At 53.5% G+C, this 14431-nt stretch overlaps 5 protein-coding genes across 5 annotated transcripts; 2 read left to right on the top strand and 3 right to left on the bottom strand.

Annotated features, from left to right (window-relative positions):
• Nucleotides 1-511: 511 nt before the first annotated feature.
• Nucleotides 512-3442, top strand: CONPUDRAFT_162028 (oligomeric complex COG6; the record flags this gene model as incomplete). Its single annotated transcript, XM_007766199.1, has 10 exons — nt 512-934; nt 987-1309; nt 1369-1524; nt 1575-1899; nt 1965-2101; nt 2151-2226; nt 2281-2655; nt 2718-2810; nt 2864-2932; nt 2999-3442. The coding sequence occupies 10 exons, from the start codon at nt 512-514 to the stop codon at nt 3317-3319; spliced, it is 2298 nt and encodes a 765-aa protein (XP_007764389.1). The 3' UTR covers nt 3320-3442.
• Nucleotides 3443-4616: 1174 nt separating this feature from the next.
• On the top strand, nt 4617-6870 carry CONPUDRAFT_69694 (uncharacterized protein; the record flags this gene model as incomplete). Its single annotated transcript, XM_007765959.1, has 6 exons — nt 4617-4773; nt 4890-4985; nt 5068-6171; nt 6481-6502; nt 6653-6802; nt 6825-6870. The coding sequence occupies 6 exons, from the start codon at nt 4617-4619 to the stop codon at nt 6868-6870; spliced, it is 1575 nt and encodes a 524-aa protein (XP_007764149.1).
• A 620-nt stretch (nt 6871-7490) lies between these two features.
• Nucleotides 7491-8404, bottom strand: CONPUDRAFT_48105 (cytochrome c oxidase subunit IV; the record flags this gene model as incomplete). The annotated part of the gene is made up of 4 exons (XM_007765870.1): nt 7491-7543; nt 7717-7803; nt 7859-7993; nt 8230-8404. The coding sequence occupies 4 exons, from the start codon at nt 8402-8404 to the stop codon at nt 7491-7493; spliced, it is 450 nt and encodes a 149-aa protein (XP_007764060.1).
• Nucleotides 8405-10820: 2416 nt separating this feature from the next.
• Nucleotides 10821-12342, bottom strand: CONPUDRAFT_79498 (Mov34-domain-containing protein). Its single transcript, XM_007766038.1, has 5 exons — nt 12197-12342; nt 12116-12143; nt 11787-12029; nt 11500-11678; nt 10821-11416 (listed from the first exon to the last, which is right to left on the bottom strand). The coding sequence occupies exons 1-5, from the start codon at nt 12218-12220 to the stop codon at nt 10859-10861; spliced, it is 1032 nt and encodes a 343-aa protein (XP_007764228.1). The 5' UTR covers nt 12221-12342; the 3' UTR covers nt 10821-10858.
• Nucleotides 12343-12616: 274 nt separating this feature from the next.
• On the bottom strand, nt 12617-14268 carry CONPUDRAFT_134614 (uncharacterized protein). The gene is made up of 3 exons (XM_007766198.1): nt 14163-14268; nt 14082-14108; nt 12617-14026 (listed from the first exon to the last, which is right to left on the bottom strand). The coding sequence occupies exons 1-3, from the start codon at nt 14250-14252 to the stop codon at nt 12668-12670; spliced, it is 1476 nt and encodes a 491-aa protein (XP_007764388.1). The 5' UTR covers nt 14253-14268; the 3' UTR covers nt 12617-12667.
• Nucleotides 14269-14431: the final 163 nt, after the last annotated feature.

The following is a 14431-nucleotide window of genomic DNA, read 5'->3' as shown; positions in this document are numbered from 1 at the left end:
CTGGTGAGTTTGCTGGGTTATAACTGAGAGCCGGTACGTCAGGTTACCGCGTAAAGATAAGCGCGCCATCTAAGGAGCGGATAATTCGTGCCTGCGGACCGGGTTTACAGCGACGAGACCAGTACATTAATAACCCCAAGGACCGAACGGGTAAGATTGCTCACAAAGGCTCGCGATGGGGCTCACGAGGAAAGCTCACAAGACCGCCACCCCTCCCACCGTCAAAACAGACTTGCCGTTATGGTGCTCCGCGATTTACATAGCTTATGAACAGCGACGTCTTCATCTGGACATCCTGTCGCGAACTTGGGGTCAAAATGCGATAGTAAACAGCGATGAATGACTCATGTACAGTTCCTTAACGGGCTCACTGAGTAACTAAATCTAAATCGCTGCAACATACGCCGCCTGCACCGTCCCTGCAGCTGGTAAGGGATGGAGGTAATGGAAGGCTGAGAACAAAAAGGGAGCGCCGAGCAAGCGCCGAGGAGCGCTAAAGATCCTCCGTCACATGATCGAGCACGTGGTGTCCCTTGACCCCTTCCCCGGTGTCGAGAGCTGGTTGATGTCCTCCCAAGTCGAGTCCCCTATCTCTCCCAGCGCAACACCCTCTGTGCAGCTACGGAATCCGATATCACTGCGCATACGGAAGATTCTCTCTACCAACTACACTGACGAGGCTACCAAAGAGGCCATCTACACTGTCTCTTCGCTCTATAGTGATGCCGCGAGTCACGTTGCGATCTCAAGACCGAAGCAAGATGGCGATGATGTAGATGAGGATGAAGTGCCACCCTCAGCAAGGACTAGAGTGGAGGAATATGTCCTGAACGATACCGCCGCAAAAGCACGCAAGAATCTCCGCAGAGACCTAGAAGACAAACTCGCAAAAGGAAGCCAACACTTCCTACTAGCATTTGGCGAGGTCGACCAGGTGCGTGGGCCCTCTTAATGTTCATCACACATGACACTCATGTTTCCCGCAGAAGCTAGCCGACCTAGAAAACCACGTCGCAGCGATGCGCGCCTCGTGCGACGACGCCGAGGCCCAGCTCCAGCTCACCACCACCGCGAGCAAGGCTCTCCTCGAGCGTGCCGAGAAGCTCCGCTCGGAGCGCCAGGAGATCGACACACAGGCGCGCATCGTCGATCTCTTTCTCTCACGCTTCCTGCTTTCAGAGCAGGACGCAGAGACGCTCGCGAGTGCGCCGGTGGGCCCGCGGTTCTTTGCGGCGATGGACCGCGCGGAGAAGTTGAGGGCGGACTGCGCGATTTTATTCGAGGAGGGCGGGGGAGAGGGCAAGGCGGGGTGAGTGCTTGGATGCTGGGAGTGCTTCGTATTTGGGTCTGACGCAGGAGTTGTACTAGGATGGACATTCTAGCGCGGACGTCGTCGCAGCTCGAGACCGCGTTCGACCGGCTACATCGATGGGCGATGGCCGAGTTCAGGGCGTACCACCTTGAGGCCTCTCCCGCAGTGCGAGAAGCCATACGCAGACTCAGCTCCCGGGGTGAGCTCTTAGTGTGAGTCCTCGCTCTGAGTTCCTTGTGGAACCATTCTAACGCGCTTCTAGCACCCCACTTCAAACCCTTACAGCAACTCATTCTACCCATCTTTCCTCCGCGTTCACTCAAGCGCTGAAGTCGTTCGCGCTGCATGCGCACGATGCACTCCGATATGTCGGCGATATGCTCGCCTGGATCCATCAGGCGGTCGCGGGGGAGTGCGAGTTCCTCGAGAGCATCTTTGCTACGGAGGGCGCCGACGACGAGGCGTCCAATGAGAAGAAGCGAGCTCGGATGGTGGGCAGTGTGCGGACGTTTGGGAACCGCGAGGAGGACGAGTGGACGAGGGGCCTATTGGATGGGGCTGTCGAGGGGCTTTGTGCGCCATTGAGGGTGAGTGAGTCTCAGCTTGGTTGGTGGGATGTGTGACCTGACGACACGTCGTTGGGCACTTTTAGGCGCGCATACAACAGACTCTGCGCTCACAAGAGAGCGCAATTGTGTCATACAAACTAGCCAACCTTGTGCAGTACTACGCTCTTACGATGCGACGGACCATAGGGCGAGAGGCATTTCTCAGCGTTACGCTCGATGAGTAGGTCTCTCTCAGGCAGGTTCATGAACCCGATCTCATGCTTCGCTAGAACCACAGAACTCAGCTACAAGGTCTTCTTTGACACCATTGATGCGCAGGGCCGTGCGCTTTCCCGCATACAACCTGTAAGCTCTCACCCCTTCCTGCAATGTGATCCTCCCTCACTTCTCTGGCGCCAGGATCCTCACGACAACGATCTCTCTCCGCCCTTATGGGTCCTCGAACATGCTCAACTCCTCCGAGAGATAATGCAGGTATACGACTCGTCCCTCCTTTCGGGAGAAGACCCAGAGGTATTGGACGTTTCGCATGCTCGAGAAACTGCAGATGCCGTTGCGTCAGATGCTGCGGCGAAAGGGTCTGGCGAGGGTGAAGCGGCATCGACTCCGTCCGAAAATCCAAAGCCGATAACAAAATCTGCGATCGACCACATGCTCAATGCAACCGTCGATCCCGCGCTAGAGGCTTGTTTCGCGATCGCAGACGAGAAGCAGAGGATATCGCCGAGATGGGATAGTGCGGTCTTCAAGCTGAACTGTGCGTACTATCTTCAGGTACGCATAATACTCTCTCGTCATTGTGGCAGGCTGAGCTGACTTCTGAACGATCCGGACAGAGTGTTCTAGAGCCGTATGACTTCACCAAGCTGAAACAGGCTCGCGTTCAGAAGACTATTGACGAGTGTGTCGCTTCTTTGACCGAGGACCACGTGAGTATTATATCTCCTGGCATCTGTTACATGCTAACGGCATCTCATATCAGTACAAGAACCTATTGAGAGACGCCGGGCTGAACGCCATCGTAGACGCACTAGACACCAAAGCACCTTCAGTACGTCACTTACCATCCCCTCACTTCCTTCCCCCCCTTTCGCCACAGCTAACACCCGCACCCCAGGACCCACTCTCGCACCTCCCCACCGCCCAGCCCTCCTCGCTCACGCCCGCACTCGCGCACTTCGCACTGTGGCTCACAAGCCCCGCGGTCGTGCACTCCCCGCGGCTCACGGCGCTCACGTCCGCGACGCTCTCGAACCGCATCCACCACGGCGCGATCGTGCGCCTCGCGCGCGCGTACGACCGGCTGTGCCGCGCCGTCCGGGACCCTGCGGCGCGGTACGAGGCGCCGGGTACGATGTTGGGCGCGGAGCGGCCATTTGGGAATGTGGGGATACTGTGTCAGGTGCTTGGGGTGGAGGAGGGGGAGGTTGTTGGGTAGGGAGTGGGGTGCGTTCGGGGTGTATATTTGGGAAGAGCTAGGGCTACGTGTTGGTGCTTGATGCTCGGATCCGGCGCGGTTTAGCCTTTCTCATGGGTGAATGTGGGAGCTTTTCGGAGAAACAGACCAGATATTTTTCAAAAAGGTGACATAGTAATTCCCGCTACCTTAGGTAGTGGGTCTTACCGGCACTTCGTGTGACCGAGACTCCTGCCAAATTCTTACTCCTGTGGGGTCACGTGATGTTTCCAGCTCCGTTGCTTCTCCGCCATCGTCTTTTCCCATTTCAGGAAGCATTTTAAGCTCCGCTTCTGTCGGAACTTTCTCAGGCCCATTGCAATGGGCCCAGGATTTCAATCGGTTAGAATGAAAGGCACTTTTCATTCCCATGGCCATTGCCATGACATTTCTATGGCTCTACGGCATTACAATGGCCATTGCCATGGTCATTGTGATGAAAAGTGCCTTTAATTTTAATCGATTAGAATTCTGGCCCCATTGCAATGGGCCTGAGAAAGTTCCGACATCAGCGGCAGCGCGCCGCTGCCCTGCTGCTTTTACCTCTTGAATGCATTGTCATCATTCAATGTTCAATTGCTCAATGCTCACGCCGATGCCCGCTCATTCGAACGGAGACCCAGGATCCTCAATCTGTTTTCATCAGTCGTGCTTTTTTAATAGTTATTTGCCTGTCCATGCGGACAATTGTCAGTCTGAGCCACGCCATTGTGCTGGGTTACCGTTGAACAGTGTGACACAAAACAATGAGGAACTCACGGAACTTATTTGCTCTGATATTGCCTCTAATATCTGTCAACTCCTTTCGAATTCTGGTTCTACAAGTGTGAATTTTCTGTTGTAGTTGTGCTTGCATCTTTGCACGGTTTGTCATCTCGAGACCCTGAATCAGCCAATATTAATCTACGGTCCATATTGGCCACTCATCTGATTCTTGGACACTGCACACACAAGAGTAAATGTTGCAACTCCTTCTGTCTGCTCACATATTTCTCATGGGTTACCAGCCCTTGAATTGCGCAGATTTGTTTTCTCTGCAATCAGACCTACTATATTCTCTCCTGCCACCAGTATGTTTGATCTAAGAAATATGATATGATGGTGTTCCCCACATGTTTTCAGACATGAATTGAGATATTTGGGATAACACCTGACGGTAGCGGGCTTTTGCTGCTGTGCGGCCTTACCTCATTGTCATATGATTCAGTAGGGCTTAAGCTTAAGAGGGCCGAAGTTTAGATGGGCACGTGAAGTTAGCGCGAGGAAAGTGCCGAACCACATGCATCAAATAGCCGTAAACTTCCCGTACTCCTCCCGTTGCTCTAAAGTTCACTGTCAATACGCGGCACGCCGACTCAACCGTAGCGGCAGTTCAGTCGAACCTCAATCACTAGACATTGAGAGCTTCCGTGGTTTTGAGAGCTATGAAAGAGCTTGTACGAGATACTACTATACTCAATGGCGCGCTTTGGAAAGCTGACATGTCACTAGTCTACTGCCAGTGGTTACCTAGCTCCCGAAACTAACATTCGAATTATACCTCGCTCACCAGCATTTAATAACCTCTGTTGCAATCAGCCTGAAGCCGCTAACCCTCCTTCAAGTTATCCGTCACATGCAAAGACAAGCTACGACATAGATATGGCAGGTGAGATCACAAGCGTTCATTCAGTGATTTCGACACACTGTTTATGAATCTATGATTGATAACATCGCGCTCATTTCTACAGCTTTGGGTTGCTTCTCAAGCGATCTCAAGGAGACGAATGAGACTCATTCTAGACTCAACCCTGCCGTGATGCACCTTCCTGTGGAGATCCTGGCGTATATATTCGTGCTGAGCTCTTCATTGCCTGTCCGCCCCCTTCCTCGTGGTATAGCCCCGTACTTTCATCGAGAAGAAGGATTATACACAAACGAACGGGGCTACTCGGCTCTAGTACAAGTTTGCCGCAGGTGGAGGGATGTAGCGCTGCATACCCCGAGACTGTGGAACATGATCAAAATCACCTTGGACGCTCAAGAGACGCCGTCTGGATCAATGTCTATAACAGCGATCCCGACACCTCTGACACCACTCAAAAGGGCAGGAAATCAACCCACGTTTATCTTCCTTGATCTCTCGTGGCTTTCGCTACATGCCGAGATGGAAGATGGCCATCTACCCGTGAACCCGGCGTGTGGCGCGGTAAGGGGCGTTCAAGCTCTAGCGGCATACTTCACCCATCTTCCGACGTTGCTCCAGTGGATTAGTCAGTTCGAGAACCTGACGCACCTCTTCCTCGAACATGTCACAGTCGGCAACCCAGAGTACTGGAACGATGCTGGCATCGCCTCGCAGTTCCATCGTCTAACCCACTTGCATATGCGCATAGGCAGTCCCCGGGATGTGGTGCATGTCATGGGGCTTCATGCATGGCACAATCTGCTCTCGCTCACAATCGAGCCCTGCGTTGGGAGAGATCGCAACTTCCAATACCTTGCGAATATCTTTGCCCACGTTCCCAACCTCATACAGCTGTGGATTGTGGGCGAAGATGTCAATGACGTCTGGGAGACTGCTCGGATCGCCTCCGATAAATTGCAGCTATTTGCGCTTATTGCAACGTCGCACTTGTTGACGACAGAACCCCGATCCAAGTTGATTAGGCTCATTCTCGACGATTGTACTTTCCCTGCTCTCGCCAACCTCGTTGTCACCCGCCCTCCAGACGGCGACATCGATTTCATACGGCGTTTCCTGATTCGCTCGAGATGTCGCCTATCCAGCCTCACGTTCACCGAAGCGTCCGACAACAGCACCAGCAACGTCGATTCAAGCTCAAATCGTCGGGGTGGAATAGGCCTAGGAAAAGACTTTTCCATTCCATTCGTGGAGTTCAACTGCTCGCTGAAGGAGTCTCGGGTGTATCAAGAAGAGAAGGACAGATGGTACTGCATGAACCCTGCCTGACGCTGTGATTATGCGATGATCTCAGGTGACTGCACCATACCATGTACTTAGCCGTGGACCCGTTAAGGACGAGATATGAGAGTATGGAAGAGGTGCTGTGAGGACGATTTGAGAGGGGGAGGTCGTGCGTAATAGATCGTTTAGCGTAGTTGTAGATTATAGCTCATGCTTGGTGCTCAGCTGTAAATAGGTCCATTAACAGCCAAGGCATTGTGAGACGAGTGTATAAAATAAGGAAGTGATCTCCTTCCCCTGAGGCACGGGCTTCGGTGGGGATGTTAGCCTCGGGTACAATCCCAGTCAATGCTGCGTGCTAGCAAGTCCGGTACATTCGCAGCCTTGCGCGATACATGCACGTGCAGGCTCAGAGAAAGGCGTCCATGGCGGATAAACGTCTATTTGATAGTGGTAACGCTAGAAGGTGTTGACAGTGACGAGGGAGAGGCTTCAAGCTTCAAGTTTCAAGAGGAAGCCATCGGTGATGATCGTGTGGTGCTTGCGGTCCGCTACTCGTACGTACTGCGAGACTCAAAGTCACGAGTTCCAGCCTGAGGAGAATGCTGAGGGGAAGATCGGCTAGAAGGATCGCGACCGAACTAAAGCGTCGTAGTATCTGTTGGGTGTTGAGCGGGATGGTAACGTCTGCCATATGAATAAGTTATTGATGAGTGACCGTTGAGACGAACGTGTAGATAGAATGATAGCTGTCCAGGAAAAAAGCCGGAAGCATCAAAATTGAACTAAGTCACGCGAACACATTCAGGGTACTCACCGCCATCGATATCAGTGTCCAAGTATTGCGATTCACGAGGGGAGGAGAGCGCAGCTTACATCACAATCGAGGCGACCCGATCCAGCGCATACATACACCCACAGAATGGTCACACTCTCAGCTTTGACTGCCCAGAGGCAGATAAATGCACTCTACGTTATGTATAATGTAATGAATGCCCGCATATAGCGTACATGCGGGAGGTAGAAACACTGGACGAGAACAACCGACGACGAGACGAAACAAAACAGAGGTCTGCATCAGCCCCGAGTGCACTCGCTCCACGTTTTCCCTCCTCCTCCATTCATCCAGCCATACATTCATTCGAGATAGCGGCGATCCAACGAGAAGGAGCGGGGAGTGACCAGAGCAGCATACATCGAGGTTTAGTTCACATGTTTCGACCGAAGCCCGAGCCTGGCCGTCGCTCAGTTCTTTTCCGTGACGAAGCCCGGGCCCTTGTAGTCCTCGGAAGTGATACCTATAATAGGAAGGTCAGCGGCGAAGCCCCGACGGTGCAGCGGAGGTTATAGAGGGAAATTTTTGCAAGCCAAAAGTGCAAACGCAACGTGGGCAAAATACGGAAGAACGGGCGCGAAGGACCGGGTCCGAGCGAATATAGACGGGGAGAACATGACGGAAAGAGTGACGCACCAGTTATAGGGTTCAGCTTGAGTTCCTTGGCGCGCTCGTTCTCCGCTTCTTGCCACTCCTTGGTCATGGTCTTGGGCGGCGGGGGTGCTAGCGTGGACCGCGTTAGACCATAGTATCGCTGCCTTGAAAATTGTGCACGAACCAAATGTTCGGGTGAACCCGAAGATGGCGCCAGAGACACCGATGAGGCCGAGGGTCCAGATGAAGATCTTCAAGTTCTCGCCAGGCGGGCTTGTGGGCTTGCGGGGACCATGAGGGCCGAAGGCGACGTAGTACGCTGCGGACCAATAACGAGGTCAGCATTTCATAAGGCGCTGCTGGCGCGGAGAAAGCGGCCGAAACATAAAGAGCGGGAGGGTGCGCTGACGGCCCAAAACCTCTCAACGACGCGCCCAGCACCCTCCATCCATCCATGCAACATCTCTCAGACGACCAGCGCGCGACCCGATGACGCTTTGGAGGACCATCCCACCACCCCGTGATTTTCCGAAAGCGGAAGAGCGGAAGACTCACCGGCCTTCTTCTCGTCAATGGAGAGCGTCTTCCAGTCCTTCTTTTGGATCTCCTCGAGCTGGCGGTGAACCGTCAACTGTTCGTCCTTGTTCATGGCTTCCCATTGTGCCTCAACGTTCGAGAGAGGAATGATGGAAGACGACGACGACGGGGTCGCGGCGGCGGCGGTGGCCATGCGGCGGGAGAGAGCGGAGGACGCGACGGTCCGGCGCGCGACGCGGAGAGCGGCGGTCTGCATTAGGGTCTATGGCAGAATAGAAAGGGAGGAGGAGGAGAGGGGAGGGGTGTCTATAAGGTGTAGAGTAAAGTTGGAGGCAAAGAAAGGACAGGATAACGTTTGTTGGGTGCGGATATTAGCGGGCCCGTGGGAACTCGCGGAATCACCGCACTCTGAGCACTTTTCGCGTCCACCTCATCGGCTCAAACCGGGCACAACTCACTCAAAGCCACGACCTCGAGCTGGTCCATAGGATCAAGGAACCAACACATGCATCTGAAACACACCCTTCGTGCGCACTAGAACTCAAAGAAGAGTATCATTTTGATCAAGAATGGTTGGACAAGACTACGAGCTATCGCGATAGCTAACTAGGACAGACAACAAGATGGCGCATAAAACGAGATCTGAAGGGTCACATCGCATCGTACAGTAACAGTGAACATTGAACACACGCGATCATCGTACACTCCGCCCACATCACATTGTCCGTCGTCAAACTTGGAACGAACTCGGCGACTTACTCGGCGGCAGCGCCGACACCAGGGCAGTCACGCGAGATGTGGCCCTCGGAACCGCAGGTGTAGCACGCGCGGCGCTGAGGCTGGGGGCAATCACGGCTGATGTGACCCTGCGAAGAGACATGAGATCACGGAAGAAGGCAAGACAATATAAATAACGCACAATGCCCGAGCAGTTGTAGCACTTCGAGCCCTGGACGCAGTCACGCGACAAGTGACCTACACCACCGCAAGTGTAGCTAAAATGATCCACCGTCAGCACCTGCTCCCCATCAACGTTTCAGCAGAAATGCTACTGCTTACCAGGTCTTGCCGCCAGAGGGTCCACCGCCGAAGGCACCGTAGCTACTTCCGCCGCCGCCAGCAGCATCGGGGCAGGAGCGAGCAATGTGGCCGACCTTGCCGCAGCGGTAGCACTCGGCGCCGCTTGCGCCTCCGCCGAAGCCACCGCCAAAGCCACCAGGAGCAGCACCACCAGCGTTTTCAGGGCACTCACGAGACTAAGACACAGACCAAGGCAAAACCACATCCGTTAAGCGCCAGTACATGAAAATATATTATGCATGGGAACTTACGATGTGGCCCTCCTGGCCGCACTTGTAGCACGACTTGGCTTTGGCCTCCATCGTGCAGTCGCGAGAGACGTGGCCCTCCATGCCGCCTGGTATTCGGCTCGTCAGCATAAGCGCCGTAGACTAGACGCCCATAGTAAACTTACAGTTGTAGCTATTTCGATGCAGTCAGTCAACACATCAACGCATCCCCAAACGCAACAGATTATTCACCAAGTAGGAGTGCCGGCCTTGGGACAGTTTGCCGCTTGGTGACCGACTAACCATCCACGCCCAACATCCACGATTCAAGCAAAATCCCCCGCAACGTTAATCGGAACCGGCGACGATCCGACGCCACGGATGCAATAGGCGCCAATCATAGGGAGAAGCACAAGCGCGCAGGTTTTTTTCAAGACGCACGGCAGCGGGTGCAATGGCAGGAGATCGGGTGAAGACGGCATTCAATTGGAGAGATGATGGGAGTACGATAACACGCATCGTCGGCACCAACATCGACAGCGAGGTAGGCAAGCAACATGTAAAGCAAACAAACGACCCAAGGCCTCGTCAGCACCCTCCACACCTCGCATGATCATGAAATTCTCGAACGGGATCGAAGGAAAGGCGAATCAAAGGACAGATAGTAGTGGGACGGCGAAGAGGCGGTGGCAAGGAAAAGGGGTAGAAGAAAGTACGCGATTACGACGCCAAAGCGTCAAGAGATAACAAAACGAAAACGATGAAGATCAACAACGAAAACACCACGCACAGCCGCCACAGTTGAAGCATCCACGAGCACCCGACATTTTTTTCGAGGATCAAAGTAAAATTCTGCTTCGCGAAAATACCGCAACACCGTCAGATCTGGGTTATCTCCAAAAACCGCCTCATGTTCGAGTTCTCTCACTCTCGCGAGCTCGAGAATCTCAGTCGGCTTGAGGATATCAGGGACGTACTGGTTGAGATGGGGGGAGAGGACAGGGAGGGCTGGAGGGGTAAAAGGGCTGGTAAAGGGAGGAGGATAAGATGCGAACGCGGTGCGGTGGAGAATGAAAAAAGATCCACTGCCTCGCGTTTCCATTTTAATATTTGTCGCACGCCTCTCCATCGGCACGTGAACACCGCATGTCGAGGAGCCCGTCTCACTTTTGGGCAGGCGCAGCATGCTTCACTTCTTGATCTGGCCCATCCGCCCTTACCGACGCATCAAACTGAACCTTGAGCCTAAGAGCGCTTCGGTCTGGGATGATTCTAAGGTGCCTCGAGGAGGAGGCATTCCCATCGTCAGACAGTTAAGATGGAAAATGGGAAATGGTAATGCAGCGATGGACAGTAAACTACAGGCCCTTGTCGGCGTCGCCCCTATCGGGCTCCTTGTTTTCCTTCTCAGTACCTGCCTTCTTCACCTTCACCTTCTCATCCCCCTTCTTCGCCCCTCCGTGTGCCCCACCCTCCTTCTCGTCTGTCTCCTCAAGCTCCGCCCGCCCGATCGTTGCCTTGTTGTCCACGAGTGCATGCAGCGCGATGACCGCCCTGAGCAAGCTGCTCAGGTACACGACCAGCAGCTGATCGTTCGTGCTCGTGCTGAAGCTGCTCCGCACGCTCTCAGTCGACAGGTCGGGCAGGAGGTTGAGCGCGTCCTGCAAGTCGTACACGATCTGGTGCTGGATCGGCATCTTGCCCGCTGAGACGTCTTGCAAATAGGAGTGCACGTCGCGCAGGCGCGATTGCAGACCCTGTAGCGAGGCAAGCTGCTCCGCGACGCGCGTGCCAAGTGTGGTCGTCGTGCTGTCTTTGATGTCGCGTAGGAGATGCTCGACACCAATTTCTTCAGCTTCTTCGGCTTCGATTGCGGATGGGAGGTGCAGGAAGGTTTTGCGCGTCTCTGTTCCATCCTGTTTGTTGAACAGCGTTAGTTCGTGGATGGGGCCCAAGGTAGCAAGGGAAAGGTGGGGAAGAAGAGAGAAATGAGACGCACATCTTTGATCTCCTCTACAGAGTAGTAAGCATCCGTTGGTATCCCAACCACCTCCGGTCGTACATCCACAATGACCATGACGGGCTTCGCGATGAAGCGTTTGAACAGCTCGTTGATCTCCTGGTCCGATGCACGGAGTTTCGGGCCAGTATGATACCATCCTATCATCCGTTCTCGTGCTACTCATGACAATGATGCATCGCGGGCGCGAACATAGGATGGAGAAGAGGGTCGACGATCATATCAGTCAGTCTTGAACAGGCAGACAGGAGGGACCAAGAACGCACCATTGACCTTGCGGAACATACTAAACATCCCCTCGATGTAGTTGTGATCCAAGAACCACGTCTTGCTGCTCTTCTCGTCCTCTTCGAATGGGATACCAAAGGAGTTGGCGACGTTGATCACGCGCTTTCCATTCACGACGGTGTCCTGCCCAAGCAGAACACCGACGACACGCTTCGTTGTGCTTCGCGAGACCAGACGGGCGTGGTGGTCAGCCACTGAGAGAAGGACAAGCGGGTGTACGACTGATCGTGAGAGCGGGATGAGATGGGATAACCGAGGAGCACGGTCAGAGGAATGACGCAAGCGCATATAGGTGCAGAAAGCGTACCGACAGTGGTCGATGCATGAGCTGCTAGCTGTGCTGTGTTGAGTACATTGCAAGAGATACGGCACATTGTAAAAAGCGCACCTGTTCCGATGTGGTGGCGACCATGACGTTCTGTGTATGCGGCAAGTGTCTTCGCCGGCTAACGTGTTTCGAGATGGGGGTGGTAAAGGCGAGCCCTTATGATCAAAGTCGAGATCTCAAGGTTTGGGCTTGTTGGGAGCGCTATGAGAGAAGAGGGGAGCCTAAGAAGAGGAACAGGGCAGGGAAAGGGGGAACTGCGTACGTCCAGTAGTCTCGCCAGTACGACAACGCGTACCAGAGACCGACGCGCGGCTTTGTTTATCTATGTTGAGCTTTATCCAAAAGTAGCTTACCCCTGACGTCTGAACATCTTCGGAACACGCGTCTTTCCTCGACGCTTGCCTCAAACACATGCTGCTGTCTGGAAATGATAGTTCTTTCAAGGTACGAGGTGAAGTTGTTGGAAGCTTATAACAGTGAAAATATTTTATATAGAACCTCCCTTCACGTAGGACATCTCTTAATCAGAAATCAAACCGCCGAGTCCATACAAAACCATCTATCCTTCGCTTCCTGATATATTCGCGACTCCTTCAAAATATTGGCGAATTCAACGGACGGAATGGCGAACTCTTCTCCCAGACTAGTTCCATTACGACTAATCAGGTGGCTTGGCGTACTGTCTGGCTCGTCATCGAAGTCGCCTATCAAGGTGAAGCTGGATAGGCAGCATATTGATTGAAGCAAGAAGCGGCGTATGAAGTCGACGTCTCCGTTCGGAGGAGCAGTAACGACGAGGTCCACGAGAGCAGGAAAGGAGAGAAATTCGAAGTTATATCGAACCACGTGGTGGTGGTGCTCCTCCGTGACCCAACGCGGGTTCAAGGTATACGAAAAAAGCTGCAGTTTATCGGAGGTGATCCGCTGACTAAGTACCCGAAGGCAGTTGACGGCGTCTTCCACGACCCACAGCTCGACGAGATTCGGAATGTGAGAGAAAATTGTGACAAAATCGCAGAAGCTCCAACCGTTCTCGTACATCTCAAACATGAGCGAGCGCAGATTATGCCATGTCTGAACCTCGATGGTGTGCGCCACCTGCCAGGGATAGGGTGCGCGCATGTGGAGATGTGTTAGACGGTGAAGAAGATGGAAGGCGATGCCGCTTTTCGTCCAGTCCTGTGAATAATCGAGCCCAACATCCTCGAGGTAGAGATGTGTCAGGTTCTCAAATTGAGTGATCCACTGGAACAGTGTAGGCAGCGAAACTAATGTCGACTTCGTAGCGTGTAAGCCCCGCACCGCACCGCATGCGGGGTTCACAGGAAGATGGCCGATGTTCGTATCAGTGTCAATACTAGAGGCTGAGAGGTCAAGGAAGATGAATGCGGGTAGAGTCCCGGTCCTTGCGAGTGGTGTCAAAGGGGCTGGGAGCGCCGTGATAAGCAGTGGTTCGAACAGCGTTTCCGGAGGGATGATCTCAATCATATTCCAAAACTTCGGGGTCTGCAGAGCCACATCCCTCCATTTGCGACAGACCTGTGCCAAGCTGGAATACCCGCGCCCGTTGGTAGTAGCCCTCTGCTCGCGGTGATAGTAAGGAGCTTGTCCCTTAGGTGGGGGGTCGACAGGCAGCGTGGAGCTGAGCATGAATATGTAGGCGAGGAGCTCAACGGGGAGACGCAGTACTGCTGAAGTGAGCTGGGAATGGTCCTTGACAGTCCTTCTGAGCTCTCTAGAAAAACGGTCTAGGGCTGTGGATATTAACGCGATGTCGTCTAACATCAGCAGTATGCTCGAAACAGCTGGTTGAACATTTGTGACCTCATCCATCGAATCGGCGACATAGTTCGTCTTCGCATACGACGAGTAAGGAGTATTGACTACTCCCTTTGTATTGAGTTAGTGATTGACTGTGGGAGAGGTAGTTGTTGATTGGACGAACGGAGATTTCGGAGGCAAGCTGTGGGAGCTAAGTAGACTGTGTGTGAGCTGGCAGAACGCAACACTGAGCGGTATCACATACAAGCTCCTTGATCGCTCTCAGCGTCATGGATCCCCCTGGCATTCCTGGAAGCGATCGAGGTTCGAATGGACTATTCATGTCCACTTCCATGAAGTGGTGTTCACCCGCGCAGGACGACGGTTCGCGTTCTCCCGAGAGAAGTGGATTGCAGCTGAGAGCAGCTGAGTTTGTGTCGGCGCATGGTTAGCGTTAAAATTTATATTTAGGTCCGACCACTTGGGTTAAGGTAAAGGGTATTTTCTCACCTCCACTGCCTTGACCTTCTACTT

Source organism: Coniophora puteana, assembly GCF_000271625.1.
Source record: "Coniophora puteana RWD-64-598 SS2 unplaced genomic scaffold CONPUscaffold_2, whole genome shotgun sequence".
Lineage (NCBI taxonomy): Eukaryota > Fungi > Basidiomycota > Agaricomycetes > Boletales > Coniophoraceae > Coniophora > Coniophora puteana.
Note: the sequence above shows the minus strand (reverse complement) of the source record. Positions and strands in the feature narration are given on the sequence as shown.